The sequence below is a fragment of the Catharus ustulatus genome, chromosome 1 (genome assembly GCF_009819885.2).
Source record: "Catharus ustulatus isolate bCatUst1 chromosome 1, bCatUst1.pri.v2, whole genome shotgun sequence".
Lineage (NCBI taxonomy): Eukaryota > Metazoa > Chordata > Aves > Passeriformes > Turdidae > Catharus > Catharus ustulatus.
This window is the reverse complement of record NC_046221.1, coordinates 119,535,630-119,563,366: the sequence shown is the minus strand read 5'-3', so window position 1 is coordinate 119,563,366 and position 27,737 is coordinate 119,535,630. Positions and strand designations below refer to the sequence as shown.

The following is a 27,737-nucleotide window of genomic DNA, read 5'->3' as shown; positions in this document are numbered from 1 at the left end:
TAGCAACGTCAGTTTTATCTGGCAAATTAACTGCATACCTTGCTAGCATGGTATTTAAGCTGTATTTAAGAGAGTATGCAAGTCCTTAGTGGCCCAGGAAATTAACTTGAAGTACAAATATATTTGTAGAAATTCTGAAATGTGCAAAACTTGGGAAAAAGAGTTGGTTAACTTTATGCCTTGTTACTAACTTCTCAGCTGAGAGTATTGCATATCTTATAAAACAGTGAAGAATTAAAATGCACTCAAATTGTCATCACTTCTTAGCCACATAGCCGAAATATATGTGTTCAATTAATGTGACAATATTAAAAGAAAAACAACATCCCCTCCCCCCCCAAAAAAAACCCCAAACCAAAACCATAAAAAAAAACCCACCTAGAAATTATTTAAGGTATTTCACTGAAATTGGTTACAAGTTAGGTCAGAAACAGGTCAGAGGTGGTATTATACAGTTGCGTGCATCGTTATGAAAATTGGAAAGTGTTTCCATTTCATTTTTATTGTGAATATGAGAAACTTTAAGACAGTGTTCCAACTGCTGAAAATAAATTCGTGAGTACTGTGGAATGAGAAATGAAGATTGTTTTAATTGCAGTTGGTTGTACTAAGTGAATTAACTTTTTTATCAAGACTCTATTAAAATTTTAACTCCTACACTATAATTTCTGGTGGCTTCTGTATTCCAGAGATTCCTAAGGCTAAAAGCAATAGCTGCATTTCGTTAATTTGGCAAACCTTCATCTTTCTTGTGAAGTTGCTATACCTCTTAGTGAAATAGGCAGCAGAGTGCTGCTTGTGTTCTTTATGAACTGCATATGTTTCAGTTTTAATATCAGGGAGCTTCACAGGATGTTTCTGGTGAACATTCAGCTGTGTAGAAAGTTTTATCATAGTATGCTTTGCTGTTTTTATCTGTGTCCTGGGTCAGCTGTCACAAGGAAGATTTGACTAACTTGCCTTTTTTCTCCAGCTGTGCTAAAATGGCTTCTGAGATGTTCTCTGCTAGTAGTAGTTTTATTTCATAAGCAAAAATTTATGAACATAAAATCATTGGAGAGAAGTGAACTATCAAAAAGTATTTCTCTGCAGCACAAGAGGCCACTTCCCATGAAAAGATCTATCTCTTTTACTTCCTAGGGCATTCTTTGTTTTTGAACAATTTTTTTTTCCATTTGAGCAGCATTTTTGCCTGCCTGTAGCTGTAAAGTGGTAAGTAGAGCACTGTAGATGACTTAATGAAAGCAAACCAAAACAAGATGCCTAAAAAGCAAATGCCATTACTGTCATTTGCCTAATGTCACCTGCTTCAGACAGGGTCAGTGTATCCAGAATGAGATGTAGCCTTCAACTGCACTGCCAAGTAGCCACACTGTTTTGCTGTGTCTCATTCTTGAGAGGAGACTCCATTTCTCTTCTCCTCTGTTGCTCTCAATGTCATAGTGTTGTCTCCACCTTTTCTGTTCTTGCCTTTGAGATTTTATGTGATAACCATTATTGGAGCTGAGACACTTGGTGTGTGTCATCAGTAGAAAGTCTTGTGATACTGCAATAACTTGAGCCATCATATGATGCCAAGAATACAAAATTACCAAATACCTAAAATAATTCTGTTTCATGCTGTGAGTGTTGAAAATAGAAAACTGTTATTTGTAGGAAATAGATGTTATGTTAAAGGAGTGAATGCTCTTGTTGATGGAAATGCTGAAGCTCTAGGTTTTCCCATCCCCGGGCTCTGCACGTTTGCTGGCACACTGCTGATGGCTGGCCGAGTTCTCCATCTGCTGGTGTGACGTGGTGGATGCACCCTACAAGAAGAGCTGAAAACGGCATTCCCCTTTCTCAAATGCAGCAACTGAATTTAGTCTTTAGGAAACTCAGTTCTTATTTTTGTCTTTTTAGTTAAATTTATTTCCAAACATATCTCAAGATAATAATAAACTTTTAATATGAAAGAAGGTCGAAACTATTGCTTTGTTCACTGTAGATTATTTAACTTAAGTATCATCATTTGATTCATTGAACCTTCAGATGTGGTGCAAATGCAGACAAACAAGGAAGGATGGAATATTTTTATAAACCATACTTAAAAAATGTCTCAGGTTTCATGTTATCTGTCTAAGTTATCCTGTAATTTTTTCATAAGTAGAAAGAAATATTCCTGTGCAGTTGGACATGTACTAAGGTGTTCAGAAGTCTGGTTTTTTTACTTTAATGAAAGGGTTTTTTGCTGGATACTTACACACAGTGACTTTCTACTTCTTTCCACTACTGAATGTCAGTGGGAATCGGTTTTGCTTCAGAGGGAAGCACACAGCTGGGTGGTGAACAGTCACCATTTTGCCTCTGTTTTACCAGACCTTTTACAGCACTGAACATTCCACCCCCATCTCCAGTAAACTCCCTCCAGTTTATGTACTGGTCATGACACCCTGTGGTATGGAATATCACTTTGGTCGGTTCAGGTCAGCTGTCCTGGCCATGCTCCCTCCTGGCTTACAGTGTGTCTGCTCACTGCAGAGTGTAGGAAATTAATAGGCTTAGGCTAAACACTACTGAGCAACAACTAAAACTTCAGTGTTATCAATGTTATTCTGATACTGACTGTGTACTCTGTTCACCTAGAAGTGTTACATTAAATTTCTGTTTTCCTGTCTCCTCATCTTCTGTTGCTATTTTACTGGTAATTCATGCAACATTAAAAATGCTAACATCTGGATTTTGAGTTTAATAATTCATAATGAAATAACTGCAGATAAAATACACATCTGAAGGAATTTTTTTGAAGTTAATATGACTTACTCAAGTGTTCTGTGTAGAACTTATGAGCTGGCAAGCTGTTACAGATTTCTAGGTACTTAAGAACTTTTTATTCCTCTAGTGAATATGGCGGGCATTAGGAAGCGCTCAGATACTTTTTGGGCTTTCTCGTTTTGATTCCAGAAGTGTGCCATTGTATCTGCACTAGTATTTTGTTTAGGCTCAAAAGTGAGCATCTGAGAAGCATCTCCTGGATATCATCCCTTACTGGGCTTTGTTTCCCCCTATAGGGTGATCTTGGAGCATGGAAACCAATTTTCTTTCAGAATTAGCTAAGCTGGTACACATTCCAACTGCTGTTGGACACTTAGTTCTCAGGATGGGACTGGAACTCACCCAAGGGCAGCTGCTATCCCATCCATTCCCCCTCAAATATATAAGCATGGATTCTTAGCACTGTAGTGTTTGCAGTGTCTAGCAAGGAGCACAGCATAAGAGTTTGTGCAGTGTAGACAGCCCACGCTGATGTATTAAGCCAATATTTCTCAACTCTGAATTAAAATATGAGGGGCAGGATTTTGATTGAATACTAACTGTCCTGACTCAGTTCTGCTTCGTAAAATTACTCAGTACTAACAATATTTCATTACCTGCTAATAGTTGTTCATTTTTTTGTCTTTTGAAACTCAAGTCATGTAAATGTATCTGTTTTGTAGGATTCACTTGTGATGTCCTTCTGAAAAAACAGCCGAGACTCCCTTACATACATATACTTTTGGGAAGACTCTCCTCCTAATGTATTTTGCAAACTAATTGAATTACAACAGAAATTCAGCATGGGAGGAGCTGTGAGCGCTGGAGAAGACAACGATGACTTAATTGATAACTTGAAAGAAGCTCAGTACATTCGCACCGAGAGTGTGGAGCAAGCCTTCAGAGCGATTGATCGTGGTGATTATTATCTGGAAGGATACAGGGACAATGCTTACAAAGACTTGGCCTGGAAGCATGGAAATATACACCTGTCAGCACCTTGCATTTATTCTGAAGTCATGGAAGCACTGAAACTTCAGCCTGGATTGTCTTTTTTAAATCTGGGTAGTGGAACCGGATACTTGAGTACAATGGTGGGATTAATATTAGGTAATGATTAATATTAGGTAACCTGAATGTTTTTATTCAAGTATAGTGGTTCTGCATATTTCAGAAGACCATGCAAGCCCAGTAAAACCTTACTATTACTTCTTTAACAATGACGGTACCATACATTAGGCTGGCTCTTAGTGATTGTTATCTATAAGCAGTTCAGTGGTGCTGTAGTTCGGTGACATTTCATGGGTTTTTGGAAGAGGCAATTTTTCCTGCATTCTGTAGTCTAAAATTCTCATTTGAAAGGAAACAATCCATATTTTTGTTTACAAGAGAAAGGTAGAGTGTAACAACTTTTGAAGACTTAAAATTTTCATCTCCATTTGCACTCTCTTTGTACCTCTACTGGGTTACTGTTTCGATCTTCAGTTTATGGAAAGGAAAATCTAAATTGTAGAGGCTGATTTCTCGTGAAGAAACTTAACTAAAAAAATAAATCCATGTCAGTATGCAAACAGTTACTTTAAAATAAATTTCATCATTTTTTTTAGTGAGAAAATTTTGAGATGTTGATTGATGAGACTTTTTAATCAGGTCTGTAGGTTTTCAAAAGAATTCTACCACACTAGCACTGTGTTTCTTTTTGTTTTCAAATACATTTCCTGTATGAAAAAAATGGAACTAAATATAGTTGCCTAAATTAAATTTTAAAACCTGGAGAGAAAAATGCATTAAATCTGCTCATGCCCGACATTTAGATTATAGAGCACATGCACCAACAACTAATTTTTTTACAAATAATTTTATTACATAAAATAGCTGTGGTTATTTTAATGTGTATTTATTGTAGATAAAGTTTTTTTGGTCATATTACATGCAATTTTTCTTTGGCTGCAGAAATCTTGCTGATGGGTAATACAGAGTTTTTGCTTACGTTTATTTATGTACAAAACTAAGGTGTCAAGAGTCGGTTTGTTTATTTTCAATTAATTTAGTTACTTTCTATCATGAACTCTTACTTATTGGAAGGAACAAATTGTGGCTAATAGTGCATAAAAACCATCATTTGTTGGTATATGCAGTATGTTTTTTTCTAATATATACTAATAAATAAAAGAGATTCCACTGTTTTGTGGAAACAGGAATTATGATCCTTCAGAGGTAAAAGTAAGGTAAAGCTATCTATTCTCTTAGACTGTTGCTTTTCTCTGTTTGGAAGTGTTTCTAATTGAGAGCAGATACTTTAAATTGCATTGTAATATTTTAAGTTCAATATAAAAATAATTAGTGAATATTGCAACATTTTTTTCTTGAAAATGTTTCTTCAGGGTAGCGACTAATGGTACTCTTTTATTTCTGTCTTGTGGAAAGCTTTGTTACTTCATTACTCTTTCTTAACTATGTTTGAAAAAAAAAAGAAATTTATGTTTATTGCACTTGATTCTGTATATTGCATTTGTATCTCTGTACTTAACCAAGTTTGAGTAGCTGTTAAATGTTCCTGGGTTTCCTTCATATCAAGCAGAATTCCTGTCCTTCAGAATACTGTATGCAGAGTTGAGGGACTTAAACAGGAGAAGGCTTGTCTTCTACAGAGGATGAGGTTGGCTGACAGGCCTTGAGGAGCACAGTTACCTTACAGATGTTCCCAAAAAGGCATCTTAGGTGCTGATACTCAGCTCCCAGCTGCTTACAGAAGTAGACTTCTTGTGTTTTGGAGTGCTGTACCCTGTCACCAAAGTCTTAGTGTTGTAGTGTGTTTTGAGTTCTAGGCTGAGGCATAGAATGTTTAAATGCAGTTTATGTGCCTTTATTTTCCTACCATACTCCTTCTGATAAAATTAGTTACATATAATAATTCTGCTTTAGTGTTTGTTTTAGACCAGGGAACAGTTGCTTTAAGAAAGAAAAATAAACAGATGTAATTTTCTGACAAATAAACAATATTCATTTTTGAAAGCTCACTTTTTTTTTCCAAACCAATTTCAGTGTACACTGCAGTGAGTAGCAGAACCATGTGGGTTTTGACAGTAGTTGGGTATCTTTCAATTTGACAATGCAGTGAGTAATGTTTCTGCCCCATTGGCAGTGTCAAAATGACTAGGTCACATTATCAAATAATTTGAAACTGGGATCACTTCTAAGTAGGTATAGCAACATACTAAAAAGACTGCACACCAATCCACAGAGATTAAATTAACTGTTGCTGATACTGTTAAAACGTAAATGAAGTTCTGACTAGGTGGTGGAATTACTATCTCATTATGTGAAAGAAGCCAGTTGATTACAGAGAGTAGTACAGAAGTTGGTTTCACATTTTTAGAATAGCTGACTCTGCTTACATGTCCAGCTGTGACTTTCCCAGTGAAAGAAGAGAACACGTTTCTCATCTTTCTGTTTAAATTACAGATACTGTGGTGTATGATGATGTGGTAGTGTTCTGCATTCATAGTTTTAATTTCAGGTTGTTGGAGCAACTGACGTAAGATGTTTTAGTTGTTTTCAAAGTTAGGTACTTGAAGGAATGTACGTGTGAATTTTTGGACAGGTGATGTTTATGCATTCTTAATTCACTTTAAATTATGAGATAAAAGGAATTTTGGTTAGTTTTTAGATAAAGAAAACATCCCTTGAATGCTGCTGTACGCTGCAGGTATGTAGAGCTGTTTGAAACATCATAGCCTGTTGTGGTACAAGAGAATATTAGACAAACAGCTAGAAAGGGATTGCCTATGCCAATGCTTTTCTTAAAGTGACCAATAATAAAATGAATTTACAGTAAAAATTAATGTCAGCAGGAGATAAATGTTTTCACAAGTTCTAAGAACATCCCTTGGATGATAGCTACCTCTTGCCTGCAATCAGTGAGGTCTTACAAGGACTGCCAGTGGTAACCTAGTGGATTGCTTTTATTTCACCCAGCAGAAAATGTTCTAAATTATGTTGAGAGGCATTTATTGATCAGGTTAATGGTATATAGCTATATACTGTATTTTTGTTGCAGTAAAACAAAACCTCTCTGATCTGTGTCCTAGAAAAGACAAATTCAGTTCTGTTTCACTGGAGTAACATCATGGAGCTAAATATTTAGGAAATATTTAGAATGCAGTAGAGGATATAAATACAAGTTTTGTCTAATCTTATTGATGTTTACTTTCCCTCTTCCCCTTCTCTCTCTCTTTTCCAATTCTATGCTCCAATGACTAAAGACCCTGGGCTATGAGTGCATGTTAAATTTAGAATCCTTACAGCAAATGTGACTGTCTGATTCAGATTCCTTCCTGATGTGGATAATCCTCATAATACTGTCTCATGATTTCTTCTTGTTCCTTAAATACAGCATTAACTTTTGGCACACAATTTGACTTAAATTATGCCTGGATTTGATCACAGGAAGGCAATACAGTTGTGATGGGATTGTGATGAGTGAACATGATGTATGGGCAATTTCACTGTTCTAGGTGGAAATTAATTATTATTTATAACTGAATTGGGAACAAATTTCTGATTTGCAACCTGTGAAATAGAAGAGCATATGTGGCTAAGGCATATAATACCCAATATCTAAATTGTGAAGAGATGTGAAAGAAGTTTGCCATAAGAAAGCTTCAAAACCTAAACATCAAAATGCAGACTAAATTACAATTTTTTTGCTGTGCTTAGAAAAGAAGCATCACAAAAACACACCATGCTATTTTTATTTACAGGACCTTTCGGGATAAATCATGGAATAGAGCTTCATTCAGATGTGGTAGAATATGCCAAGGAAAAGTTGGAGAGCTTCATAAAATACAGTGATAGCTTTGATAAGTAAGTATCTAATTTGTCTAGCTTTCTTTGCAGTAACATTTTTGATTTTAAACTCGGTGTGTCATTGCTTATGAGCTTAGGGAGGGGAGAAGAAAGGCATCACACAACCAAAACCTAAAACTTGCAGTTTGTTGCTGTACTTCATGAGGTAAGTTGAAGCTTAAGAAAGCACTCTTTTGAAGTATGGGAGTAGTTCTGCTGTGCAGTGCTTAGCAAAGTGGATTTCTCTGCATTTTGGCGATGTGTATACATACACAGGCACGTGTGTATGTGCACATACATGCATATATGCATTTGGGAGAGTGACTTATGTGGGTGTCTTTGCATGTGTAGAGCAATTTTTATCTATTAAATCAGTTTTTATTATGTAATTTTACATAATTTCTCTGTACAGTATTAGCTTTTTTCCTAATCTATCCCTGTTGATCTGTACATGAGTAATTTTTTCTGATTGCCCTTATGTTTACTTCCTGAAGAGATGGACTTAAGAGTATTCATCTACGCTTGTAGCACTGCTCATTTTTACTTCTGAGTATAACTCTGGGTTCCAGGGCTTTGAACCTGATTGCTTCTACCTACTCAAAAATTTGTTATTATTTTAAGTTACCCTGCCAAGAGTATTGGGTGTGTCTGCCTCTGTGGAAGGGAAAGCAAGGTTCTGGCTAGGAATGTTTTTCATTAAGACTTCTTTCCTGGAAGGCAATAAATTCTCTTAACAGTGACTACAAGGTAACTTCTGGAAATGCAGAAAAGATTTTGAATTGTAGGAGTAGCCTAAAAATTGCACATTCTACACCTCTTTCTTCCCATATGGGCAGCCAAGAAAAATCTTGGTATCCTTTTATGTATGTAATGTGCTTTATAACTGCCACTTTCTTGATTATGTTGGCTGGAGCTCAATCCACTTTTTCCCATACCCCAAACTTCAGGAGCTCATGTCTGACCACTTGCCTTTCTCTTCATGCTCCTAAGTAACAGAAGAGTATCATCCTAGCGTTACCTGTCTTGAAGTCAATTTTGTAATTCTGATAACTAGCTAGATTATTTTAGTACTGTGTTAGCCCAATAAAATAAATAACATAGGAGAATATGCATCTTTCTTTACTATTGTCTTAATACAAGCATTTATGTTGGCTGAGGTTGATCTATAGCACAAGCTGAATAAATAAAAATGGATTTAGTGAGCAGCTTTATGATGCAATTTATGTGTCTTAAAAAAATGTGTGTGAAATAGGACCATTTGTGGTTACTACTAATACTGCATTAATGACTCTGTTATGTTAGATGTACCTGCTAGCTAGTGAATTCCTGCACATACATGTACTTGTGCATTGTTGTAGGTGTCTGTACAAGACATACAAAAGCTGGTTTTGATTGGATTGTGTTTCCAATCAGGTGATAGGTTTATGTGCAGAAGTTAAAGGAAATTGGGGTAACAATGAAGTTTTGTCATTATTGAAACAAAATTTGATTGGGATCATTCAGTAAATGAATAGCAGAACACTGGGGGTGATGGTTACACATTAAAACATGCAAAAACTTGAAACAAAACTGTTAAATATGATGTAAGCAAATGTCAGTGGTGTATATGTTTTTGATACAAATGATACAGCACTTATAAAAGTGTTTTTTAATAAAATCTACCTGTAAAAACTGCAGTGCAGCTGATAAGATAATGGTTGCCTGGTTGGATTTTGAGTTTTGGGGGAAATTTCCAAGTTGTCTGTATACTGGATTTTGGCTGACTACTTTCTTTGTAAATATTATGTATTTTAATGAAGATAATGTGTGGGGTTTTTCTCTAGTTGGGTTCTTTTGTATTTGTTTTTACTGTAAGTGTTAATATAATATCTTGAATTTTAAGCTGACTCTCAAAATAATGTTCTTTGGCTCAGTAAGTCTGGTTTTGCTTCTGTTTCAGTGGCTTTTTCCTGCATCTTCATTTATAAGTGAAAGATTTTTACCCCAAGTTACAGGAGTGCAGCATCTGAACTTAACTACTACTTTGGTCAGCTTAGTATTTGGCTGAAAGACCACCCAGGGAAGAGGTGTGCAGTATCTGTCTGCTGCTGAGCACTGGTGTATTCCAAGCAGGAGTCCTCACTGTTTGAAAATAGATTACATGGCAGACTGGTATGAATGAAATTAATTGTCTCAGTGAATGTGTGTGTGAAAAATAACTTTCACTCGACCAGCAGCTTCTAACAGGGTACTCAGGGGACATAAAGAGACCATGATGTATGTTCCTGACAATAATGGAGTTATGCAAATGGGAAATTCAGTAAAGCTTTGTTTTGCCACTTCCCTGCATTCTTTCTTTAGTGTACTAAGTTCTGCAGTCTGATCTGAATGTTCTAAGCATTCTGCTTTTGAAACAAAAACCAGAACTTTAAACTTGCAAGTAGGTACTTGGAGAGCTTCAGCGTGGATCATAATTAAACACTTTGTAACTTTGTTCCTTTGCTTGGAGTAATAGGCCATTGGTCTTGCACCCGACTTTGGTGTGGAGCTGGGTCATGATGACCTAGGTGGGTTCTTGCCTAAAAACAAGATGGAGTATTGCTTTGATACCATTTGTATGGGGGAATGTTCCAGTACTGTGTGATAGTTTAACTTGCTTTTTTGATTCCTGATAATAATGTTGTTGAAGTACAATTAAAAGTTTACTTTTCTATTATTCAGGTAAGGTACTTCACCAGAGACCTGACATTGTATAAAATTAGCATGTCCAGAAGGATTTGAGACTCTCTCTCAGCCTATAGAGGGGGCTGTCTATCTCTGATAGCTGTTCTTATCTCATTTTTGGCCTCTGGAACTATTCATCAGAAGACTTTTCAGTTAACTGTTTCAAATAATTTCAGTAATTACTTGTATCTGTATCCATATCCCACCAATCTATAAAAACAGTTTTCCTCTAAATGGAGGTGGAGTTGTGCATTCTGAAAGATAAAATGCTGCCTTCATTTACTTGATGATGTATATTTGCCAGTAAAAGCAGAGAAGTTCTTGAAAACATCTGAAAGTTTCATGATGGTTGAGGTACAAAGGTTTTAGGTATAGACTAAGGAAAATTCTTTGAGTGTGAAATACATGTAAGGTGCTTTTTCATTCTTGAAACCTCCAGAGAATGCATGCCAATTAAAGGGAAAAGAATCATTCCTTAAGAAGGCTCTATCTAAACACATATGTTCAAGTACCAGGCCCCGCTTCACCTGTTTATTGAAGGGGAATGTGTTGTCTTTTCTGCTCCCATTCAACTTCTAGACCTAGAATATCCTGCTCGAAGAGAGAGCCACAGGGCAAGGCTAGGTTGCCCATCTTCTAGCACCCTATCAAAGCCCAAACCTGGGTAAGCTGGTGAAGTCCCTGCTGTGAAAGAAAATCACCAACCCTTCTCAGGATCAAAAGAATCCACTTCAATGGTAAGTGACAAGAACCCTAGTACTAATTCTGGGATAACTGTTATGGGTGAAACTTCTTCTTGAAATCCTGTAGTAGATTGTGTTGGCATTAAAGAACATTTCCTAGCTGAGTATTTTTCTACATTAAGCTACTGGTAGGACTCTAAAGGTTTGCTTTTTAATTAAATTAGTTTGAAAGGCAAGTCCGTAGTATACACACAAAGAAAAATAGAGCTCCTTGCTAGTCAGCTGGCTAGCGATTTCAGTAAAAATTTAAGCAGGAAAAGCAAACTGTCTGCAAAACTTACTGATAGCTTTCTCAGTTTAAATCTTACCGATAACTTAATTTCAGATAGTGTAAATAATGCTTTTCTTAGAGGGGAGTAAATTCTTACTGAGATTTAATCTAATCAAAGCAACACAGGCAGTGGGATTCTTTGATGCCAGAGGTTGTTAGACAAAAAGGAAAGGAAAATAGGGGTTTGAAACGTAGTCTTTTATTTTTAATTTAGATGTATGAGGGAAATACTGCTTCTCATTTTTTACCTTGTAAACCAGAAGTCTCCAAAGACAATTGAATCTACTTTTACCTGGGAGGAACTAAACCTGCATTTTCCAAGTGTTTGATAGTAACAAAAAATAGATATTCTTACCTTTGTAACAACAAGTAAAATACCTTCTATATATATAATTTTATATATAAAACACCTTTTATAAATAAATCCCATGTTGGACACTGCCTTTGGAAGTCTCTTATGTCTATAAATTTTGACAGTACTTAAAATTCTTCTTGCATTAGAACAAATGATGAGACTATTTGGCATATGGCTCCCGTAAAAGCTGCTGTTTCACAAAAATCCACAGTAGAAAATATGAATTTCCAAACCAATACAATCATTTTCAGCTTCAGTAAAAACAGAAAGAAAATACTTTTGTAGTTTTTTGTTAACAGACAAATCTTTCTCTAGACTTTTTCTATGCATATCATAGGGCCTTGACAATAAACTGAACTGACAAATTTCGTCTTGCTTCCCTATACCCATTCACTTTTCTTAATATTCTCTGTGGAATTGCTAAATGTATTCCTTCAGTATTACTTTGCATTTTACTACCAAATTTTAGATATAACATAATGAAGTTATATTATTAAGGTTCAATTTTGTAAATCCCTGTTGAAGGAAGAGTGTCATGAGTCACAAGTATTTTTAAGAACCAGCATTTGACTTTTTCTTCCCTGTAATAATTCAGAATAATGTGCTTTGGTCCACTCAGTAAAACTGCGGAGAATATCAGAAATCATGAACAAGATAGCTAAGAAGCAAGACAGTTTTATTCAGAAATGGAAAACTGACAAGTACAAGTGAGGTAGAGATACCGATTGCACACTGTACCTTTAGCATTACCTGGAAGCTAAAAAAATGTCCAGGACAAAAGTATTGAATATAAATTTTGACAACATCACTTTTGGCTATTACTGTAATGCTGATTAAAATTACTGTTGTAATTGGATGTAAGGGACTTAATTTTAAGTCTACGATGAGAGCTTTTTAAAGATTTAATATTTTAATTTGTTTGCTTTCTAGTATTTCTAGTATACATGCAAAAGGTATCAATAATACTGGTGGATGAAAGGTGTGTAACTTTTCAGCAAAACATGCTAGAAATACATAAATATACATTTATAGAGGAACCAAAGACTACTTCAGAGAGCTTGGAAAAGTACTTAGACGGAATGCACAGTGGAGAAAGAACTAGAGAAAAGGTGGAAAGAGCTTGCCATCTGGTCCTGATACTGCCCCACTTCATAGGAAAAGAATTAACACTATAAAAATTGTTTACCTTTGTATGTGACTGGTATTAGCTCTAAAGCACTTTCACAGTGAAGTGGAGTCAGAGACACTAATAAGTCATAAAAATCAAAAAGTATTTCATTAATCTTTTGCATGTTCTTGTGGTGGGTTGTATCACATAAAGCTGTATGAATGTTCACGTTCATCTGTTGTTTTCAAACAAGAAAAGTTTTGAAACCTGAAAAATTTACTAAATTATTTGAAAACTTCTTCAGAGTTTCGTTCAGTGAATCCATCAGTGTTTCCTAGGTTCTAGAAATGCTTGGAGTAAGATTTTTGATATAGGAAATTCTTGGATATAAAGGAAGCTCTGAGATTTTATTCTTAATGCAACTGCACAAAGAAACCACATTGTCGGTTAAATGATGTTTAGCTTTTCAGTCTGTATCTTTAAGTCAGCAGGGAGCTCATTTTGCAACTGCTGTAGCTATATACGCCAGTTTTTGGGTTTGTTTCTCTCCACCAACAAGTGTGCCAGAACTGGTGGGGGTTAGGTTTCCTTCTTTCCTCCCTTCCGTGATCCTGAGGACTCCATTTTTGGAAAGTATGGCCAGCAGTATATTAGAGCTAGGACAAAAATGCATTACTATGGGACAAAAGTAAGTGTTACTTCCTCATCACAGTAAGGATAATTGTTTAATGTTTTATCACATATTTTCAGACTCTGCACATTTTGCAGATTCATTTCAATGTCTGGTTATTGATGTATTTGATGGTTTAAGGATAGTTTAATATAAAGCTAACTCCATGAGTTCTTAAGCTGGATTTACTATTCTGTTTTGAAATATCTATTAAGATATGTTATATTTTGGGTTTGTTTTTTTTCCCACAAAGGCTTGTGTGAAATTCTTTCTTCTAATGTAATGTCACTGTAGTTCACGTGACAAATGTTAACAACTTGCCAACCTTTTCTTATACATTATTAAAGTTGAAGATAGTCATTTGTACCCTAAATTTAAATAAATTTAAATAAATTTTCCATTGGAAGGGAATTACTTAAAGTAGTTTGATGGTACTGAATGTGAATTCAGGCTTTTTAGAGCTTTGAATTGACCAGCTAAAGGAAATGTGTGTGGATGGGGAAAAAGCATGCTAAATTCATCCTGACATGGGTATTTTTTCTGTAAGGGCTGTGAACAGTAAGCTGAGAGATGTGAGTGTGGTTAGTAATTATGAGGATAGGCACAAGTGTACTGTGAGATGATATTTTGATGTGAAAGTAGCAGTTGAGAGGTGTAAAGTGTAGCTGGAGTGGTGCTGGTTTTAAGAAATAAATGATTCTTCTCTTGGCAAAACCACTTTAAAGTGGTTCCCCAGTATTGCTTTTTTAAATCTCATAACATGTTTTAACATTTCCTTCAAATACAAATCTGTGGATGCTGGCAGGATTTTTTTCCTCCTGATTACCTGATATTTTTCTTCACACTGACCTTGTTCTTTTTTTGAAAAATCAAGTATGTTTACTACTTAAAACAACAGAAAAGGAGACAACCCATACCTCCTTGCACCTAGTTCTGTCTTCACAATCAGAAAAAAATCCTGCATTCATGGAGTTTATATAGGTAGAAGAGCTTAGCCCAAGAAGTGTCCTGTGCATATTCAGAGCTGGAAGTAATTAAAGGTAGGGTTCATGGGTGAGTATTATATTAGGAGCAACCAGTTAATCCCTTTGTAAAACATCCCAGCTACTAGGGAAGGTTAGTGCTATACTCTCCTTCTTTATTTAGTGTTTTGCTATGACAGATTCACTAGATTGGTGGATATGGATACAAGAGCAACAAACTTAACCTTAGGTCTTTGCTGTAAATGTTTTAAATGGTTGTTTATTTTATTACAGTAGTAATACTTTGCTGTGTTTCTATCTATAGGGAATTTAACTTAAAAACATGGGCAGTTACAATCTATTACTTGATAATTTTCTTAAGTTTCTTCAGCAAAGGCAAAAACTCACTTTAAATTCTACAGGTTTGTTTTTTTCTGGTTTTGGGTTGTTGGTTCTGGTTTTGATTTTTTGGGGTTTTTTGTTGGGTTTTTTTTGTTTTTGTTTGTTTTGTTTTGTTTTTTATTTTTAATTTAGCTGGAAGAAAAGTATCTTGGCCATGTTGCGTAGGAACTTGTAACGCTCATCCCATGCAAAAGTCTTACATGCTTGAAACTGCTTGGTTATCTCGGGCCATTGTTACATGTGATATGTGTGTGCTGAAATTTATTCTGTGGCAAGTGTTTGTCTAAACAGAGATTTTCTGTTGCCGTGTTACCGGTAATGGAAATTCTTACTTCTGTGTTCTTAGCTGTTGGTTCTCTTGTAATCAAGGTGGCAGATTCAACTGAAGAACATGAAGTGACTAAACTTTTCCAAATAGTTCCAGCACTTTTTTTCCTTCCTTTTATTATTTGATGTGATGAAATAGGTTGGTTTGTTTTTGTGTTACCAATGTAATGCTCTGTAAAGCCACCCTGGTCACATAGTAGAGGTGAACAAACATTGGAAAACACTTGGCAATTCCTAGTTGCATTTCAGCTTGGAAATAAAAAAATATTTAAGTGAAGTATTAGCTCTTCTTGATAGTTATATTGCATGTTTGTCAATACTGCATGTTAATGCAATAAGTGATTTTATTTTCATCAATATTAATAAAAGATAGCTCCATGTAACACAGAATGAAGTATAATATCTGGTCTGTTTTGATACCCCAGATACAATAGGAGTAAAATAAGCTTTTTGCATGTAGTGACAATTAGTACTGAAAGAATTGGGGTTTGATTGGTTTAAAATGGAACTTGACCTAATATGGTCGATACTACTTTCCTACCGTAAGACTGTCATGCTCGTGATGCACCTGGTAGGTCTTCTTAATATGGAATACTTCCTTGTATTTGTAGAATCTTTGTATTTAAGTTTTAAATAATTTCATGATCAATTGATGGGATCTCATACATGAGTGAAACCAATCTAAACTTCACTTTTTTTGAAGATTACTTGGGCAAGTTAGCAGAAAAACTTTTCAGAACTATACTTCAGTCTGTGTTTGAAGGCCATCTCTTATTAGTGGATTGGATAAATACAAGCAAATGGTACATACCTTTATCAGCTCTTTCTGATTCAGAGATATGTGTATAATCAAAATCATCTTAAGATTCCAAATCTGGGAAAGAGTCTTGCTGCGTCACTAATGAGATCTGTGTTTCATAGGAGTGTGGAGGAGCAAGAGTCACTGTTATTCAGTTTAACTAGTCCATGAAAAGTCCATGGTGCTCTACTAAGCAGGAAAGCAGTATGCTTTTCTTGTCTATCTGGTATGAGTCACTGTTCATACCCTAACACATGAAGTAGTTATTTCTGAATAATTTCATGAGAAGCACAAATGAAGAGGGATTGGCTTTTTAAACAGGCATGTTGCTGTTACAAGAGACAGTTTATCACCTTTTCCTCGCTTCTACCTACTTTGCCTTTCTGGATCACAGGGTGGCAGTTCCTGAACTAGCATCATACCAGCAGGTAGCACACCAGTTCAGGCCAGCTGGGGGTGAGCATTGCATGGCCAGGTGAGCTGATTAGAACTCGTTTTTCTTCTGAGATGCATTAGAGAGGTGTCTCCAGAAATTTTATGTAACCTAGTCTTTAAAGTGTTTAGTTTGGCTGTGGGAAATGAGTATGTCAGGAAAACCACCTGTTGACAGACTGGGTTGAAACTAGCTGAAAAACTATATGGAGGAAGAAGGTATTTTTTGAAGTAAATGGAATAATAGATGAACAGCTGCTTTGGTCATGAACTTTGTGTCTTCACAAACTCTGCTAATAGTGTGGAGGGAGCACAGTCCAGAGAATTCAAAGTGCCTATAGACCGAGTTGATCTCTAGTGCTTAACCCATCTTATTCTTGGAAGTGTATTAAGAAGTTGCTTCTGTGTCTCTTTGCACTTTGTGCCCTTCTGGTTGCAAGCTGCAGAGCTAAATGACAAATTATCTTCAGCTTTTATTATTTTATTGGAGACTACTGGGATTTTTGTCCTTAGCTCATGTATGGAGTATTTTGTGTCTGGGGAATGTTTCATGGGGTTTTGTTGTGTCTTGGACAGTTTGTTGTTCCTTCTTGTTTGAAGAGGGTGTGACCAGTGTGTTCATGAGCTTTTAGGGAGGTTTCTAGCAGAGGAAACAGGATTATTTGGTAATAAATCTGGTAGGTTATAGAGGAGCATTCTGAGAAGACAAGTTGTGAAAGCTCTGGAGTGGCAAGCAGGCAGGGAAACCATCTTTGTTTTTCTAAAACTAAGGGACTGTGTCAAGATTTAAAACTGCATTTTGGAAAATTACCATATTCTTTCTCTCCCTTCCTCCTTCCTCCTTTACTTTTTAAGCCCACAAAAGTACTTTGCTCAAACTTTCTAATTAAATTGATGTGATAATGTTTGATTTAAACTGTAGGCAATCTAAAATGAAAACTATAGCATAAATTATCTGGTTGACCTGTATGTGTGATGTAGAAAGTGCAGGAAATAACATTATAGCCCACGTGCTTGTGAAATGAGATTTGCTTCTTCAGCAGATCCCTAAGTGTCTTGGATTTAATTTTCTTCCCAACATTTAGCCTTGTCTAATGTATTTCTAGATCTTTTTGTGTTAACTGGAATTGTTTCAACCACAGTTCAGGCTGGTCTAGCTTCACCTTCTCAGTTTTGTGCAACAGGGCAATGTATCCCTACTCTGCTTCCATCTCCTTTATTTCTCTTCAACTGAGCAGTGTGGTTTGTAGCTTTCTTTCCTTTTTTTTTTCCCTCTCTCTGGATTTGGAAGAGAAAAAACATGGACTGAGAGAGAACTATTCAGTAGTCGTTAAAAGATTCTGGGGTCTATCTGGACTAGTCAAAGAAAAGCATTGGAGTATTTTCAAGATCAAGCTTGGAGGGAAAAATACACTTCCAGCAAAAACTTCAATTTCATGATTTGTTAATGGCAGCGCTCTAGATCAGAAAGTCAGCCAAGCCTTACAGGCTTCATCCCTAAACAGTGAAACCTACCAACTTTACTGTAACTGAAAAAATATTGATTTGAATGTTGTCAGGTATTGCATTGGGATTTGCTAATGCTAGCCAAGCAAAAAGAAAAATTACTTTCCATTGACAGTCAGCCATAAAGTTCATAAAGTGGCTACATGCATTTGAAGTTCTTAGAAAAATTCATTCCTTCTGGATGCTGTTTGAGATGCATTGAACTTTAATACTGCCAGATGAAGTTCATGAACTTTTTCATGCAACAACAAGGATGTTAGGTTTTATGTAATATTTTTTTCAAAGAAAACTATAAATCCTTTCTATGAGCTACTTTGTAACCGCTCTTCTTATCTGTAAAGTGCTTGGGGAAGATCGACATTTATTCGCTCAAATAATTTTTTTACAAAATGGTAAATTTTATTATGGTGTTAACAGCTGAAGCAGTAACGTGCTTCAGAGATTTAAAAAATGTCAAAAAAGAACAGTGTTGTGGAGAATATATGCAACTTTAGCAGTAAAGTACTACCCTGTACATTTTTTCTTTTGATATTTTATGCAGTGGCAGAGAACTTAGAGTCCTTAACTTAGATCCACTAAAATGCAGTTGTATAACTTCCATTTACTGATGAAAATTAGATGTTTCTGAGATAATGAATCTTTTTTTTTTTTTTTTTTTTGCTTTGTGTGTGGTGAAAAAAATGTCAGACTTTTCCATTGAATTCCTTTTGGGGGAGAAGTGGATTGGGCTCAAGGGGGGGAAATTGGGGGGTGGAGAAAAATGAGTCTTTAAAAAGACCCTAACTGATAGAAAATGAAGGGGAGCTACTAGGAGATGAAACTTTTCAATGTTTATTCAGCAGCCTGGATACCATAATTTTTGATAAATATACTGTTTTAGTGGCACTTGTACCATATGGCTTAAGATTTCTTTGGATTAATCTACTTGCTTGTAGTTTTGAAGCTTTCTCTGTTTTGCATAATACATAATCATAACTGCTTAAGAGTTTTTCTTCAGTGGTCCCTGATGTGGCAGAAAAAAACAGATTACTTTCAGAGTAATATCTTAATACAAACTTTTAAATTATGTATGTTACTCATTCTTCATGATATGAGATTTATTCTTCTGTCTTTATCTGGACTGGCTTTTCTTAAAAATTCTCATTTGAAATCCACATTTGAAATGTGTCCCCTCTTTCTTTTTTTCTTCCCCTTAGATTTGAGTTCTGTGAACCTGCCTTTGTGGTTGGTAATTGTTTGGAAATAGCCTCAGACAGTCATCAATATGACCGGATTTACTGTGGAGCTGGAGTCCAGAAAGACCATGAAAACTACATGAAAATTTTATTGAAAGTTGGAGGCATTTTAGTAATGCCTATAGAAGATCAGGTGACTTAGTGACAATTTCCCCTTTTTATCTTCTTGTGTGAGAAATATGTAATTTAAAGAATGCTTTTGAGTATATATTTGACTAAGTTAATGTTCAACTAACTTTGATTTGGTGTATTGTTGCAGTTAAGCAGATACTAATCCCTTTAATGAAGTCTTGAACTGTTTTCCCTTAAATTTGTAGGAAAGCAACAAAGTCCTGCTTTTGACAAAGTCTGTTTCATACTATTTCCTTTGTGTTACACCACAACTGCTTTGAAATCTCTCTGCCGCACAGACATTTTCAGTCAGTACTTCAAAACAAAGAAACCACCTCTAAACTAGGAGAATTGTTTACAAAGAATACAAAATAACTATGATTAGTGGGACATACCAAGGGGAGAAAAAAAACAAAGGAAAAATACGTCTGTATTTGTAGAAGTTTTCTGTGTTACTTTTCCATGTTAGATTTAAAGCTTTTCAGACACGGGCATATTATTTTAATAATACTTCGCACTTTTATCACTTTTCATTCTTAGACCTCAAAAGGCTTCTCAATGGTAAGTATTATTCTCCCTGTTTTACTAATAGGGAAATTGAGAAAGTCACATCATGTGATTAAAATTGATGTCCTCCTAAATATAGATAATTACTAAAATGCTTATTGATAAGCATGCTAGTTACTTTCAAAAAAGAATTCTCACATTATCTGCTTTCTTAAAATACCAAAGGAATATAAGCAATAGCCTGCATGATTCTGTTCCATAAATAATTTCATTATTTATTCAACTAAAATACTGTCAGTTGAAATTGATGGAATCTGTCTTAAAAGTAGTCACAATTTAAGAGAGGAATTAAAACTGTGACTATTTTTACCTTAAATACAAATGAATAGGGGCTTAGTGCATGTAAAGTGTGAGCACCAGCTACAAGATCTGAGATAATCTAGCTTGCAGAAAAACACCAAGGAAGCGTATCCCTGAAGGAATGCAGAATTTACCTGGTGGACAGGAGTCCAATTCTCCTCCCAATTCCACAGCATACTGAAAGAGTGTTTGATACAAATTGGCAGCAAGGGAGCTTTCTGCCTGCAAATAAGGAAAACAGATTTTCATAGTAAGAGTGGTTGAATACTACACCTGGTTACCTAGGCAGATGGGGAATCTCAGTCCCACATCTTGTTTCACTTGATCAAAAAAGCTTCTGATTTAACTTTGAAGTTGGCCTTGTTCAAGAGGTTGTTTCCAATCTGAAGTATTCTTTGATCTTTTGGAAAAATGAGGAAATAAAACTTACCTTAGTTTTTACCTTAAAGCCTTAGTTTTCCAGCTGCATCTCTTGCCATTACCAAACAGCCTCAATCAGTACTCTTTCAAGGATTACCAAAGTCCTTTCTGTTCATAAAAGAGCTTTAATTCCTTAATTTTGAAGCAAAACAAAATAGTGTGTTTGTAACCAATCTGAGTAGTATTGACTATGACAAAATTATAATCACTGATTTATATTGTAATCGCTTATTTGTATTTTGTTTTGCAGCTAACACAGATCTTGAGAACAGGACAGAACACTTGGGAAAGTAAGAATATCCTTGCTGTTTCGTTTGCCCCACTAGTGCAACCAAACAGAAATGACAACGGCAAACATGACACTGTAGGACTGCGTAAGTTTGTGTTCTCTCCCTTTGGCTTGGAGGGATGCTACAGTGCCTCATGTTGGAGGTCTGGAAGTTGAAAGGCTGTATTGTGGAAACATTCCATTTAGCAAAGCAGTATCTCACTATGTTTTTGTGTTCCTGGTGCATGGTCTGTGTTGCTTCACATTTACTATTCTGAATTTAAGTGATAGATTTTTTCCAGTTTGTTTTTCCAGCCACCTTTTCTTTTTAAGTTCAGCTTATCTATGACAGTGACATAGATAAAATAGCCAGGTATTGTTAGGTCCCTCATAGTGCTAACTTTCTCGTGGTCTACCAGAGAAATTTTATTTTCCTCTTCTCCCTGAAATGGAAGGAAGAGATCTAAACTGGGGCTGTGGTTTGATAGGATATTAATAAGACCAAATGTGCTTTGTCTGCAGTGGATATAGTCAGACCTAACTGTTTGTTGTTAGTCATCAGGATTGGCTTTCTACTGCAATGCTTTGAGCAGAGGTAGTAAAGGTATTTAGAAAGTCTTTTGAAGTACACCTGTTACCAAATGGTAAGATAGGATGATAACAGGGAAGGAGAAAAAGCTAACAAAGAAAAGCATAGAGTTGAAATTTTCTGTCGGTGTTGTCAGGGCTAGGAGTAGAACACAGAGCTATGGTAGCATGTGGGAAATTAAGTAAACCCAACAAAGAGCCTAAAAGATAAGATGTTTTAATTGTGAAAGTGGTATAAGCCCATCAGGAGTCCAGAATGTTCTATCAGCTTGTATTGCCTGTAACTGCTGATCTGGCTGCTAATTTCAGGTGTGTGTGTGTTTGCGATAGTTAGTTTCATGTTTTTTATGCAAAGTATAGAAGATCATTTCCTTTATGTACTCTAGTCCTATGCAGAAATAATGTTTTTTGTCAAAATACTTGCCCTCAGAAGTAATTTCCTGAAATTAATTTACTAATTCAAGATTTTTTTTCTCTGTTCCATCCATAATACATGGGTTATGTCATATTCATATCTAACAATGAAATACAGAGGTAGCTAGTCAAACTTTATGATGATTGTATACAGTCTAATTTCCCTAGAACAAAAGAGGTTTTTTTAAAAACATTTCTAAATTTTCAGAATGAGGAGACCATGGACATTCAGAGCTGAATGGTAGTACAAGAAAGGTGTTTCTGTGTTATAATTTTCTAAATGAGTTTTTAGTGAGAAGAGAAAAAAATAACCAAATGTGGTATTGTTCACATTTAAAAGAAGAAAAGTGTTAGAGGCTTGAGGTTGCACTGTAAATGAAATCAGTCAAACAGGCTTCTTTCCACTGTTTAGGCAGATCTGGTTTTATTTCAAAACTTAAAAATAGAGCAAAAGTGTTCTTGTGGATGTGTTGGGTGTACATGGTGAGGGTGTAAAAAGGAGTGTACTGAAGCTCAATAAATACAGTTTTTGGCTATTTTCTCTTTTATAGTACCATTGTCTATTTGTTTCAAATCCACAGGCCTATAATTTATCTTAAAAGTTCAAAGTTACTTAGTGGACATGCTGCTTCTGTAAACTTTAGCCAGAGGTTGCAGATGTCATTACTTAGTAAACATTGAGTTTGTGCCATACTTTGGACAACCTTTGAATGCTTTCTGACACATATGTACTGTTATATATAGACTAAAATAACTCTCATATGTAAAATATTGGTCAACCATGCTCAAAATAGTCATTTTTTCGGTAGAAAACTACAGAGGTGGTGTTAAAATGTTCATTGTATTAATGTAGTTATTTGTTAGGATGCAGTTCACTGATAGTAGACTAAATACATGGACAGTAAATATCAAAAATTTTGCATCCTGTTCCTGTCATTTGAAAAATAGCTGCATTTGTTATCATTGGCATACAATCTGCAATCATAACTTGTTTCACCTGAACTTCTAAACGTGTTCTGGGTGGTTAGATAGGGTTTTGTTTTTGGATTTTGAGCTGATTTTATACTGAGGAAATGGGAATTTTTTTTTTTTAAAATGACCTGAAATCAGTGTTAGTCTTAATATCCTTTCTGTCTCAGATAAATAATTAGTCTGCAACTGAAGTCATTGTATGTAACAATAGATCTTGTTTAAACTACATTGAGAGGTTTTATAGCTGAATGGATTTTCTGGAAGTATAATTTTTTAAAATTATTTCTCCAGTAACTTCTTTGCTGTAGTCCCCATTAATTTTATGGTATTCTGTACAGCAAGGAAAGTGACATGTAAGAAAGCTGAACAACCTTCAGCTTTGGCTGGTGTGCTTTTTGGTTTTGTTTTCCTTGGAATTAGCCACCCATAGCTCATCTAGGGCAGGTATCTAGCAGCCAAGTAGTATTTTTCATCAACTGGCTGTCATTGGTGAACAAAGTTTTGGCTTTTTTCTTACTTGTTGTTGGTTTGGGTTTTATTCCCTTTAGGACTTGATTAACTTTGATTCCTCTTCTGCTGCAAAGATATAGGTGGCTTATCTGTTTGTCACCTGTGGATTTTACATGTCCCTCCCTCATCAATTAGATTCAGTAGGAAGTGAGCAGAAGAAGGAGGTAGAAGAAAGGCACTTGCCTAAACAAATGTGGCACAGGGGTAGAAATTGTTTTCCCACAACAGGATCAGTAGGTGGCAAGGCATGCCAGGTGCTAAAAAGTGACAGTATTTGTTTTATAATTTCTTAAATTTATTTTAGTGATCATGCTTTCTGCTTCTCATGTGCATCTGTCAAAAACCGCTTTGTTTCCTGGACTGTGCCACAGGGTTTGTCAAGGTGATGCTAACTAACCTCATGTCACTTGCATATATTATAATTTACTAAAATTTCAATTAAATAGTTTTTGAGCATTAGTCTCACTGCTTACAGCTGGTTTGGGATTTTTTTGCTAGAGGGAAATTTCACTTAGTATAACTTACTTTTCTTTTGTTTTAGCTCCATGTGCTGTTAGGAACCTCCAGGACCTAGCTCGAATATATATCAGACGCACTCTTAGAAACTTCATAAACGAGGAGATGAAAGCCAAGGGTATTGCCCAGAAGGCTCCTCCAAAACGCAAACGCAGGAGATGTCGTCGACGCAGGATCAACACCTATGTGTTTGTTGGTAATCAGCTCATTCCTCAGCCTCTAGATAGTGAAGAAGATGAAAGAATGGAAGAGGATAACAAAGAGGAGGAAGATAAAGATCACAGTGAGGCCTTGAAGCCAGAAGAGCCTCCTCGAAATCTGTTGAGAGAGAAAATTATGAGTCTACCATTACCCGAATCTTTAAAAGCATACTTGACCTATTACAGAGAAAAATAACTTGTTTTAAGTAGAAATAATGCCTACTGATAGTTCCTTTATTCTTGAAAATGTAGCATTTATTAAGAAGTAGGTGGACAAATTATTATTAGTCTTTCATCAAGACTGAAGTACAGCGATAAATGGTAACTTGTCTCTATCTTGTCTTTGCTACAAGGAAGACTTGCATTCGACAGTAGAATCCCTTTTTAAAAGTCTATTTTTCTTTAAATTTTGAAAATGCTGTTTTAACTCTGATAGAAATATATATTCCATTATGCAGCACTAATCAATATTTTGCATGGTAAGTCTTTTTTGGATCCCTAACAGATTTGTATTGATAAAAGGATGAGTGAAATTTTATATATGCTAAATAATTAGTTAAACATGTGCATCTGACTTGATGAGCAATTTGTCTGTATTTATTACTATTAGGGAAGCATTTTAAACATGCAGACACTTATCCTCTAATGTCAAAATCAGACCCTTTTAAAGTTTATTTTACTATAGCTTTCTTGCAATCATTATTACTATGTTGGTGTAGATGTATTCCAACAACACAAGTGCAATAAATGTATACAGACACTGAATGAGCTGGCTTTAGTGAAACATGAAAATACAATGTACAAAATGAAATGTCAGATGATCCTGCTACTTCTGCATTTATCTTTTGCCAAAAGATCTTGCAACGACTAACAGCTTCTCTCAGAGCCTTAAAGAAGCACCATATTGAATAAGAATGCTTACTTCAGCTCTGCTTATACTTAACTCCATTCTACACTGTCAGTATTTCTAACTAGAGGCAATTCCTCCTTTGTGGGAAGTATTGGACAGTATGTTTTGTTTATTTCTAGAGCTCACAACATTGAGTCAGAAAGTTTGGTAATTCAAGATTGTAATTTAGATTTCAGTCATCTATATTTACTGCTTTTAAGTAGAGGTAGAATTTCAACAAAGTTTAGTTTGTATTGCTTATTGGGATTGCTATAACAGTAGAAGTTAGAATTTGTTCAGCAAATGCACTTTAGTAAGTGAATTTTATACTTAACATGCATCTCCAAGAAGGTAGACTTGTGCCAGCCTATATTTTGTTTCTGAGCATGGCTCTTAGCACAAAAATATTTATAAAATCATATGCATCTTTTGGAAACCTAAAAGTAGCAGTGCAACTGTGGGGACCCACAATAGTGCTAATTTAAATCCTTCAATGATTTTTCCTCTTCTAGTTGTGAAGTTATTTGCAGTTCTCATTTTTAACTTTGCTTTTACCATCTTAATTTCTGCATTCTGTTGTAACATAACCATGAGGGTAAACAGTTTATTAAGAACTTGGCATGATATGTATTAAAAACCACAATCATTGGAAATGTGGAAATGTATGCTTGTTAGACCCAATGAAAACATTCCCATTGAAGTATCCCCCATGATACATTGTATAATACTGTTGACACTTCCTTTTGTGTAAAACAATGAACAAAATAATCACATATTTCTAAAGCAGTAAATGTTCCTATTCCAAATATTTATAACCAACTAGTATTCACATGGTCTAGGAGTCCAATATTTACTTCAAAATGCATTAACATTTTGTTGCATCTGAGAAGGAAGGTCAGTCATAATCTGGTAACACTGACTCTTTTTGGTGCATTTCATGCTGTAGTCCCTGTTTTTAAGGTACATCACAGTAATGTTTAAATGGAATTTCATGAAGGCCTGTTGTACCAGCATGTGGAGTTACTTTCTGCAATATATTTACTGTATAAGTAAGCAAAAGTATTTGAAATAAATATTCTGACTTTATTTTAAAAGCAGGAAAACCTTATAGGAAATAGTTTTCCAAAATAATTATACTAATAAAGTAATTGTGATGCTTCAGCTGTAAGAATTGAACATAATCTTGTTTTAAATGGATTATTTTAGATGGAGGCTAAATAATCTGAAGTTTGAGATGTTTGTCTCTTCTTGGAATCTACATCCATGAGCTCAAGAATGAGATTACTAAATATTACTTAAGTACTTCAAGGACTTTATACAGGATGCTTTTTGAGAATAAATTTCTGCATTCTTTCATGCCTGTATACTTGGAAAAATGGACAGTGGATGACTTGTCATGAATCTTCAGTATGTAAGTTTTTTTTTTGGATTCACTGAAAGAGAATGTTTCCTCTGTGTTTTATATGTGGATTTATTTTACACTCTTGAATTTATATTTACATAAATAAAAAGGTAGAAACGCAAATTAATTAAAACTTAATTTTTGCCATCTCACTTGATGATGGGGACATTGTTGCAATAAAATGTTTTTTTTGTGGTTTCTGCTTGCTTGAATTTCTGTGTTTCTGTGGAAGTATTTTCAGTTATCTGGAAATTCAGGTACCAATTGTTTCATTATTAGGTCAGTAATCTCTTAATAAAGGCTATTCTTGAATTTCAGAAGTATATATTCTTGCTAAATTGTGAATTTTTGCAAAGGTTGAAAGATGAGATGTTACTCATGACACAGGGAAAGTTGCTTTGGTCCCAGCAGTGCTTTTGAAGGACTCATGTGGGGAGTTTCCTCTGGAGAGCCCAGAAGCTAAGCTTGAGCTGTATACTGAAGAATTGTTTTTTCCTAAATATTGTCATTTCTGTTGTGTTTTTTTTTTTCCCTAATCCTCAACTGAGTGGTTATCTGTGTCAAAACAAATAAGGAGAATTTGAGGTAAGATCTGCAAGGGTGGTGAGCAACCAGTGAGTCCCACTTCTTACTGCAACTCCTTCTTAATGGAGCTTTATTTTATCGCCTGTTAGAGAAAAGATTCAGGCTGGGTCAGGTAGGCTGATGAGCAGTGTTATAGTTGTGATCACTGTAAGGAAGGATGTGATGAATTGGAATTTCACGGGAATTCATCTTTGGTCTGGATGAGGACCCAAGACCAGTGCAGTCTTTTCAAAAGATGGGAATTTTTAATCCCATGTCATTTGGGAAAAACTCTGCTGCTGCCTCCCAAAAACTTGAAAAGAGCAGTTTTCATTGCAGTGAGCCTGAACAACTGGGCTTGGCTGACCACTCTGTTGCTTGTTCAGGTGCTGGCAACTTAAGTCCAGTTTGTTTTCACTTTTTTTTGTATTTTTTTCTCTCAACTAATTTTTAAAATGCATCTTTGCTTGTCAGTTTGAAAACAAATAGGGAATATAATGAAATGTCCTGTGTTCTGATTAGAACTGGTTTAGCTCATTAAATATTTATCCATATGTCCTCAAGAGTGTCTCCTTCCATCATTCATGTAATTAAGTAAAACTGAAGGCTTTGTAGTTTACTAATCAATTTTAAAAGATAAAGGAGTGGTGGTTCATGTTCTTCTTAGAGGTGTATATACTGAACTTAGCTTTAATGAGCTGCTACCTCTTTTGACAACACTTGAATCTTGTATGAGATGTTTTCCATAAACTTATTCTGAGAAGGAGTATAGCTGGAGCAGTGAAGCTTTAAAGGTGTGTGGGTTTTGAGATGTTTTAGTAAAACAGCTTCACTAAAATTTAGATGACTGGCTTGATCAGTG

At 35.4% G+C, this 27,737-nt stretch overlaps 1 protein-coding gene across 4 annotated transcripts in view; it reads left to right on the top strand.

Annotated features, from left to right (window-relative positions):
• The window catches only part of PCMTD1 (protein-L-isoaspartate (D-aspartate) O-methyltransferase domain containing 1), a 39,911-nt gene extending 13,277 nt beyond the window's left edge, over window positions 1–26,634 (top strand). For 3 of the 4 annotated variants that reach the window (XM_033063544.1, XM_033063562.2, XM_033063555.1), the window contains exons 2-6: window positions 3,477–3,903; window positions 7,557–7,659; window positions 19,116–19,287; window positions 20,803–20,926; window positions 23,846–26,634. In XM_033063544.1, the coding sequence (XP_032919435.1) occupies window positions 3,597–3,903; window positions 7,557–7,659; window positions 19,116–19,287; window positions 20,803–20,926; window positions 23,846–24,216 (1,077 nt within the window). In that variant the 5' untranslated portion in view covers window positions 3,477–3,596 and the 3' untranslated portion in view covers window positions 24,217–26,634. Of the gene's footprint in view, window positions 1–3,476; window positions 3,904–7,556; window positions 7,660–10,983; window positions 11,082–19,115; window positions 19,288–20,802; window positions 20,927–23,845 lie in introns of those variants that run through there. The other variant, XM_033063573.2, reaches the window with a different exon arrangement.
• The last annotated feature ends 1,103 nt before the right edge of the window (window positions 26,635–27,737 follow it).